Source organism: Gadus chalcogrammus, chromosome 7 (genome assembly GCF_026213295.1).
Source record: "Gadus chalcogrammus isolate NIFS_2021 chromosome 7, NIFS_Gcha_1.0, whole genome shotgun sequence".
Lineage (NCBI taxonomy): Eukaryota > Metazoa > Chordata > Actinopteri > Gadiformes > Gadidae > Gadus > Gadus chalcogrammus.
In genome coordinates this window covers 2,757,363-2,766,400 of record NC_079418.1, presented here as the reverse complement: position 1 = coordinate 2,766,400, position 9,038 = coordinate 2,757,363, and the positions used below count along the sequence as shown (strand labels likewise).

Below are 9,038 nucleotides of genomic sequence, written 5' to 3'. Positions count from 1 at the left end.
TACTATTTCCAAGGGTCCAGACCTAGTCACCTTTTAGCCATGAAAATCCGATCTAGTGAGCACTTTGCAGATATCCCCTCCATCAAAGCTTTCAATGGAAACATCTTAACTGAACCTTAGCAAATAAATGAGACTTTCCGCTCCTTTTACTCTTATTTATATCAGTCAGAGATCAAGCTGGATAAAGATAGGTGCAGCAACTTTCTTGGTCAATTACATTTACCTCAGCTTGCAGCAGGTGTCTCTACTCGTCTGGGTGACCCGATTCATTTAGAAGAATTGAAATTGGCTGTATTTACAATGCAAAGGAATAAATCCCCAGGTCTGGATGGAATACCACCTGAGTTCTATGTTACATTCTGGAGCAAACTAGGTCCACTACTCTTTGACATGATTAAAGCCTCTATAGATAAAGGGGGTTTCTCAAGAGATGTAAATATAGCTCTGATTTCATTACCATTAAAGAAATAACGATCCAACCGAATGTCAAAATTATAGGCCTCTCAGTTTGTTAAATTCCGATCTTAAAATTTACGCTAAGGTGCTTGCACGACGTATTCAGGACTATTTACCAGAACTAATTAACTGTGATCAGACAGGATTTATAAAATCAAGGCTAGCCACAGATAATGTAAGACGCATTCTCCATGTAATAGATGCTGCAAGTGTCAAAACAGAACCTGCAGCGGTGCTGTCCCTTGATGCTATGAAAGCATTTGACAGACTTGAATGGGCCTTTTTGTGGTCTGTCCTGGAAAAAATGGGTTTTGGTAAAGGTTTTATATACATGGTTAAGGTATTGTATTCTAACCCCTCAGCTCTTGTGCTCACTGGGCAATTATCTTCCACGCTATTTCCGGTTACTAGATCTTCCCGCCAGGGTTGCCCTTTAAGTCCGGCACTCTTTGCACTTTCCCTTGAACCTTTAGCTCAAATGATTTGTCAATCGACTATCCTACCTATCTCTGTTAATGACACTAAACACCATGTTGCATTATATGCTGATGATGTTTTAGTTTTCATGCAGAACCCAACACTTTCTTTGCCTAATTTGCTTTCCATTTGTGAGGAGTTTGGTGGTCTTTCAGGATTCAAAATTAATTGGTCCAAGTCTGCCCTCTTACCACTGAATGAGCCAGCTAAAACACTGCAAGTTCCAGCTAATGTTCCGGTTGTCCAAGTATCTTCGGATTGATATTTATCCTTCTATAAACCGCATTGTGACACACAATTACTCTGAGGCATGGAACAGAATTAAAGCAGACATCGATAGGTGGATTTGCCTCCTTAATTCTCTTCGTGCTTGTATCTCAATAGTGAAAATGAATATTCTCCCAAGAATTAATTTTGTGAGCTCAATGATCCCCCTCTCTCCTCCTGTCCACTTCTGGTCAAAAATCCACTCTAGCATCTCACGGTTTATCTGGAATACAAGACGCCCACGTCTGAAATTAACCACTACACAGAGGAAAAGGGATGATGGGGGTCTTGCAGTGCCAAATTTAAATTATATTTTTGGTCATTTACTCTTCGACCAATATCGATTTGGTGTGACCCTACTGCTTCTGTCTCCTGGCGTAATATTGAAGAAAATATAGTAAGACCATGGAATTTGCAGGATGTCCTCTTTGCTAATATTTCAGACAAGCTATGTCAGTTACGCTTTGGCCCAATTGTTTCCCACAATAACAAGGGACTGTTAATTGGAGGGAGACCTATCTCACCATCTTATTGAAGTGGCAGTAACATTCGCCATTTAAATGACATTTATGATAACATGGGCTTACGCTCCTTCCAAGATATTCGTGGTGCATTTGACCTACCCGGTTCCTCGTTTTTCTTTTATTTACAGCTCAGATCAGCTCTTAAAGCACACAGTGTCCCATGGCAACAACCTTTGCCTACTCATCCAATGTATAAATTGTTTACGGTACTGGGTAAAAACAAGGGTATGGTGTCCAAACTGTATATGTTTTTTTTGGAGTCCTCATATGTTGATTTATCCCTAGACAGAGTATGGAGAAGTGACTGTCCAGATCTTGACCCAGATTTTGATTGGAGAGAGGTGTGGTTAAACATAAAGGAGGCTTCTCGTAATCCCGACCATCAACAAATTCACTTTAATTATGCTCATAGAACATATTTAACACCACGCAAACTCTACTGTATGAAGGCCTTAAGTGATCCCTTCTGGAGTTTATGTGCTATGAAAACTCCTGGCACTTTCCTTCACATGATGTGGGATTGTCCACCAGTGTCACGATTTTGGGCTAAAGTGGCATCTGTAATGTCTGACTTACTATCAGTCACAATACCAGTGACTGTGTCTGTCCTTTTGTTAAATGATTTCTCAATGCTCAATATCACCAAGCTTAAAATACGCATAGCACTGGTAGGCCTGACAGCTGCCAAAAAGATGGTTGCGGTGCGATGGAAGCCTCCCCACTCCCTTGTCGTCAGACACTGGCTCCTCAACTTTTTAGATGTGATTTATCTTGAACTTTCAACTGCTCGGATTAATAAGGCCACTGAGACCAATTTAAACAACTGGCACTCTGCTGCTAATTCTCTGAAAGAATTTTTAAAGTGTCCCCATTCCTGTATTGTTGCTTAAGTAAACCCAAATAATCTCCCTGGTGTGTGTGTGTGTGTGTGTGTGTGTGTGTGTGTGTGTGTGTGTGTGTGTGTGTGTGTGTGTGTGTGTGTGTGTGTCTGTGTGTGTGTGTGTTTGTGTCTGTGTGTGTGTGTGTGTGTGTCTGTGTTCTTTTTTTTTTTTTTTTATAAAAAAGGGGGTCTTCCCTCCTTTGAAGCAGAGTATTTCTTCAGGTCAAAAACGTCCAGCTCCTCTTCTGATGTCAGTAGGATGAAGGCCAGAGCTGACAGTTGAGCAGGAGAGAGAGATTCTCCGGAGAGACTTCCTGATGTCAGGTACTGTTCGATCTCCTTCACTAGAGAACGGTCGTTCAGCTCATTCAGACAGTGGAACAGATTGATGCTTCTCTCTGGAGAGAGATCTCCATCTATTTTCTCCTTGATGTAAGAAACTGTTTTACTATTGGTCAGTGAGCTAGTTCCTGTCTGTCCCAGCAGACCTCGTAGGACAATCTGATTGGTCTCCAGAGAGAGGCCCAGGAGGAAGAGGAGGAACAAGTCCAGTTGTCTGTTCTCACTCTGTAAGGCCTTGTCTACACCATTCTGGTAGAGGAGGAGGAGTTTATCTTCCCCAGAGGTGGGTGGTTCTTCTGAGAGCAGATTGACACCATCGTTGATGAAGGACAGAAAGACATAAAGGGCAGCCAGAAACTCCTGTAGGCTCAGTTGGACAAAGCAGAACACCTTGTCCTGGTACATCCCGCATTCCTCTTTGAAGATCTTGGAGAACATTCCAGAGTACACTGACACCGGGATCCCACCGGACGCGTACGCGCCGCGGAACGGCTGCGCCGCGGAACGGCTGCGCCGCGGAATGGCTGCGTCCTCGGGCCCTGCGTCCATTCCTACCGGGCGCGTATCGGTAACGTAGCGCTGCCTTGCAAGCCAGCCGTATTCACGCGAGATCACGAGATCACGCGATAATCCTAAACCTAATGTACTCACCTTCCACTCCCAAAACTATTGCAATTAAATGCCACGCTTTGTCCTTGACATTTTCCTTATAAAAAGGATGATTTGGTACATAAATGACTTCATGTTGCTGAACTTCGACAATGAGTCTCTCGTCGTCCATGTTGCCGACCCTCTGAGACCCTTTGATTGATTGACTGCTGACCTGGTGCCACCGGTCATGACGTAATAATGTTGATGTGAAGTTACATGAGCTGAGTATTGTGTTTTATTTTGAAAATTGACCGGATGCTCTATGGCTTTTACTTTTCACTTCCTGCCCGGCTCGACCTGCTCTGTCGAAATTGACGCGGTTTAGCAGCGGCTCGCGGCAAAAATAGAATTGGACGGAAAGATAGCACCGCGGCGCGGTGTGCCGCTCCTGGGACGATGTTGAAACGTTCCGCGGCGCGCCCGGTGGAAATGGTCTCATTGATTAGAGTGGAAGCGATCAGCAGCGGTGACCGCGGCGCAGCCGTCCCGCGGCGCGTACGCCTCCGGTGGAATCGAGCCTTGAGGCTTCTCTGATATCGATGTGACACTCTGCCAGGTCTGCCTCGTAGAAGATCAGGTTGCCTTTCTCCAGCTGGTTAAAAGCCAGTTTTCCCAAATAAAGAATAATCTTCCTGCTCTCTGGACCCGAGTATGGATCCGTTTCAGCTCTCCCAAGATACTCCCTGTCCCCCTGTATCAACTGAACCCTCAGGAAGTGGCTGTACATCTGAGTCACGGTCTTGGGCATCTCTTGTATCTGGGATTTTTTTAAGATGTCCTCCAGGGGCCGTATTCACAAAGCATTTTATCTTACCGCTAGGAGTGCTCCTAACTCTCGCTAAGACATTTTACGTAGGAGTTTTTTCTTAAAAGTTATTCACAAAGCCGCTGAGACATACTCTTACTAAGGATAAATCATAAAGAGTGAACTAAGAGTGACGCGCCGTTGCTATGGATTACGTCAATTCTCGTGCACGAGTTTAGAAGCGGTCAGTGCGGTGATTGGTTGTTCAGACGAGCCCACTGAATCACTGAAAAACAAGGAAATAGCCTAGGCTAGAAATGAGTTCCTATTAAGTAGTTATAGTGCAGTTAGCAGAATACACGCATGATGACAAGTTTGTGCAGACCACGATAATGACGTTGTAGCCTGCACGTTCAATAGAGAGAAAGCAAACAATAAAAATACGTTGCATTAAATCACGGAGGCAATTAAAATACCCTGCAAACTATTATCTAATTAGCATATTTCCTTTAAATAAAAGCCCATACCGGAATTCAAGTCCCCCTATCATGATGGATGATGAAAAAGTGAAACGCAAGCGAAAGGCCAATTGGTCCCAAGACCAATTACTACTACTTTCCCAGTTTGTGCTGGAGCGGAGGGTGGTAATAAAGGGTAGATTCGGGGCTGGAGTGACCAGCAAGAAGAAGCGGGAGGCATGGGAATAAATTTGCGTTAACATCAATGCTTCCTTCCCTGCTGTGTGTCGCTCTACCGACGATTGCGAAAAACGCTGGTATGCCCTGCAATCACAGTGTAGGTTCGAGATTGCCGACTATAAAAGAGCTGTCGCGGCTACTGGTAAGTCCATTATTAACATTGCTTGCCTTCATTTGGGAAATGCATTTGCATGTCATAAATTTACAATTAACAAAGGCTACAGTGATATGAAACGTGAATTAAACTGAAATTGAATTTGTAGGAGGAGGACCTGCACCAAAGTCGTTGTCCCCGGTCGCATCGGTGGTGTACGCCGTCCTATGCTCGGACATAAGTATAACTGGCCTTGAGGGTGCAGCTGATCCTGCAGTCGATTTGCTAAAGGAGATTGAGGGGTATGTATGCAATGATTGCAATAGGCTCCATGAAAAACCTTTCTGTTTAATATTTACAGAAGAATTACAATGTGCAACTGGTCAACCCACTTCCCAAAAATGTGTGACAAATTATATATATATATTCCCCACAGGAGAAATGAAGAACAAAGTCCTGCTGCAGCTGCAGCATCACATCAGACAGCTCTTCCTCTTCTCCCCATCCTAGCCCTTCCTCTGCCAGCTCTTCCTCTTCCAGCTGCACCTCCTCTCACAGCTCGTCCTCTTCCAGCTGCACCTCCTCTCACAGCTCTTCCTCTCCCTGCTCTTCCTCTTCCAACTCTCCCTCTTGGTGCACCCACTGGCTCTCCTCTCCCTCCTGCTGCTGGTGCCAGTTCACTGTTGGAGAAGAAATTGAGGCTGGAAATGAGGGTTTTAAAAAGGCAAAGAAAGGTCCTCAAAGCGAAAGAGCGGCTTATAAAAATGAAGACTGAATATTACTGTCTTAAGATGGAAAATTTTAAAAATTGAAAGAAAATAAATGTTTTGAACTACACAAATGTGTGTTGACTGATTTGTGCCAAGGTGTTTACCTAAAATGTGTATTCACAAAGTGATCCCTAAATGCCAGTCCACTCGGTTCCACACGGCCAAATTCCTCGTCATGTTGATCGCCATCATCATCATCGTCCTCTTCATCGTCGTCATCATCTTCTGGCTGTGGAATGTTCCTCCGCTTGCAGAGGTTGTGGAGAATGGCACATACAGTGATTACTGTGCTTGCCCTCTCTGGGGTGAGGCGAATTTCGCCGTGGAGGACATGAAACCGACGTTTCATCTGCCCAATTCCTCTCTCCACAACATTTCGTGTATGTTTGTGTGCTCTAAGGAAAATAGTTAACAATAATTAATATGGATTCAACAAATAAAAGGCGTCAAAGAGCCAATACGATGTGTTTTACGCATAGGACTAAGCGTAATCTGCGTAATCACTTACATGTTATACGTTAACTGTGCTCCCGGTTGTGGATTGAGGTAGGGTGTCAAGAGCCACGTCTTGCAGGGATAGCCACTGTCACCCAGCAAGTGACACCCAACTGGTACATGGTGCCTCTCAAAAAGCTGCCTCAGACCGCTCTCCGTTAAAATGCGCGAATCATGGGTAGCTCCAGGCCACTTGGCAACAACATCCAGTATGTTAAAATTTGCATCAAAAACAACCTGGGTGTTGATGGAATGCACCTTCTTTCTATTGACGAACGCGTCCTCGTCATTTGATGGCGCGATTATTTTTATGTGCGTCCCGTCAATAACACCGACCACACCGGGCAAGGCGGGCATACCTGCAATTGCCATGAAGTTGGCTTTGATCCTGTGTAAATGTTGAATGTCCAAAGGAAACCGGATAAACTGTTGGATTATATGTGGTCTAGAGAGCGCGTTGATGGTTTGGTTTATGGCACGGCTGACTGATGGTTGCGATATTCCTAAATCGTCGGCATTGCAAAGTTGCATTTTCCCTGTTGCTAAATAGCGCAGCGTTGCCAAACATTTTATTTCGGGACTAATTGGATTGTTTCTGTTAGTCGGGGATGTTATTGCATCCCGCACTAACTCCACAACAATTTTAATGCCCTCACGATTAAGCCTATATCTCTTTATCAACTCACAGTCTTCCATTGTCTCCAACACATTTCGTCTCGCAGCCATTTTGCGATCCTTTGTGAATAGGTCTTAGTGAGTTAGGAGTCCTCTCGAGGACTTTTAAGCTCTCCTAGACTTAGGTGCTACTTTTAGGCCTAAAATACTTTGTGAATTGCTCTTAGTGAAAAAAGTTAGGAGTCCTAAATTTAAGAGTGACACGCCCATTATTTTTAGGAGTTACTCCTAAATTCGCCAGTTAGGACCCACTTTTAGCCCTAAGATCCTTTGTGAATACGGCCCCAGAACTGTAGCAGTGATCCAACAGAAGACTGGGATGTGACACATGATGTGGAGGCTTCGTGATGTCTTGACGTGGGAGATGATTGTGTTGGCCAGCGTCTCCTCTCTGAATCTTTTCCTGAAGTACTCCTCCTTCTGTGGATCGGTGAACCCCCTCACCTCTGTCACCATGTCAACACACTCAGCAGGGATCCGATTGGCTGCCGCAGGGCGTGTGGTTATCCAGATGCGAGCGGAGGGAAGCAGGTTGCCCCTGATGAGGTTTGTCAGCAGCACGTCCACCGAGGACGGCTCTTTGACATCAGTCCTGGGGCCTGTACCACGAAGCTCGCTTAGAGGATTAGCGAGGTATGTTGAGCTCAAAGCCTGGGTTAGTTGTACCACGAAAGTCGATCTCTTTTAGCGTCGCTGTATCACCATGGTGACTTATGCTCGCAACCAAACCTGGTCGGGAGCAGTTTTTCGGCTTAGTCTAGCCGGAGATCGGCTACTTAAATCGGCGTGCACAGCTTTCTAGCCCCTCCTCTGACAGTGGCGTCACCATTTGTGGGTGTTCCCGTGGACCTCGGCGCACTTCTCGTACAGGCGTCTCTCCGGAGACAGAGGGTTTTACGGGACAGAAACGATCCCTTGGCATTGTCTGACGATATTCAGATTCCAGACTTTATTGTCATTGTGCAAACAACGAAATTGTGGTTCTTCACGAGAGTTACAGATTCTCATCAAAGGGTGTTCGATATTTGATCGTCCTTGTTGGACCTTATGTAGACAATGCTTACTGTTGCGCATTGTGTCTCCGTCACAGAGTGCTAGAGTGGAGGTAGCGCATCAGTCTTGAATTTCTTTGCGGGGGGTTCGACTCCCAAATGACCCGAATTTATGTGAAGCTTAAACAGTCCCAATTCTCATGCATATGGAATACTTATCCACTAAAGCTTATGGAATTATATTTTTGTGCTTATTTCGAACTTGAACCCATATTTTCAAGGCCGTGCTGGCACCACATCTATGGTGGTAAATTGCATGATGATAGACCGGCGAATTTGAACCCCGGTCGCTGGCGTTCGGGTCTTATACTAATCCACTACGCTACAGCCGCTACCTCTCAGCGGTTGAAAACATGCAATACATTTCTACGGTGTATTTAAAGTGAATTCCCTAAATTATAGAATAAGGCAGGATGGACGTTGCTTATGCATTTTTAAATCATCATCATTCTATTTGGATTAATGGCGAACAATTCTGCATTTGGCATAGTTATTTTATAGACAATAGGCAGAATCTTTTCACTTATACGCATATAGACGGCTTGATCTATCGTAAAGGTGAGAAAAATGACGCAAAAAACGCCCCTTTCAAGTGAATGCGCACTGAACCCAAAGTGGAAAACCTGGTTTGACTAATTGAATCTAAAGTGAGCGTCGTGGTACCGTTTAACTCTGATTGCGAGTTGCGGCTCTGTCGAGCCAGGTTTTCCGCTAGGATTTCCGCTATGTTCAGCAAGCTACGTGGTACAGGCCCCTGAGCCCTGTTCTATTTCATCCTTACTGACCGCCAGAGGCGGTGCTTTAAGCACTGGATTTATCCGTCTCGCGCATGCGCAGTTCGAGTACCTAATGTCAACAAAGTCACCTGTGACCCCTGATGAGCTCCGGACAGCCTATATCTTCCGGTGACAT

General features: G+C 44.9%; 1 protein-coding gene across 1 annotated transcript; it reads right to left on the bottom strand.

Moving 5' to 3' along the window:
* Positions 1 to 5,409: 5,409 nt before the first annotated feature.
* On the bottom strand, positions 5,410 to 7,349 carry LOC130386388 (putative nuclease HARBI1). The gene is made up of 2 exons (XM_056595281.1): positions 6,413 to 7,349; positions 5,410 to 6,299 (listed from the first exon to the last, which is right to left on the bottom strand). The coding sequence occupies exons 1-2, from the start codon at positions 7,123 to 7,125 to the stop codon at positions 6,005 to 6,007; spliced, it is 1,008 nt and encodes a 335-aa protein (XP_056451256.1). The 5' UTR covers positions 7,126 to 7,349; the 3' UTR covers positions 5,410 to 6,004.
* Between the last annotated feature and the right edge of the window lie 1,689 nt (positions 7,350 to 9,038).

Bases quoted from the DNA above. Each gene is read 5' to 3' on its own strand.
- LOC130386388 (XM_056595281.1), bottom strand. From the start codon at position 7,125: ATGGCTGCGAGACGAAATGTGTTGGAGACAATGGAAGACTGTGAGTTG. The intron at 6,300-6,412 runs GTAAGTGATTAC...TATTTTCCTTAG, and splicing joins GCACAGTTAACGTATAACAT to AGCACACAAACATACACGAA.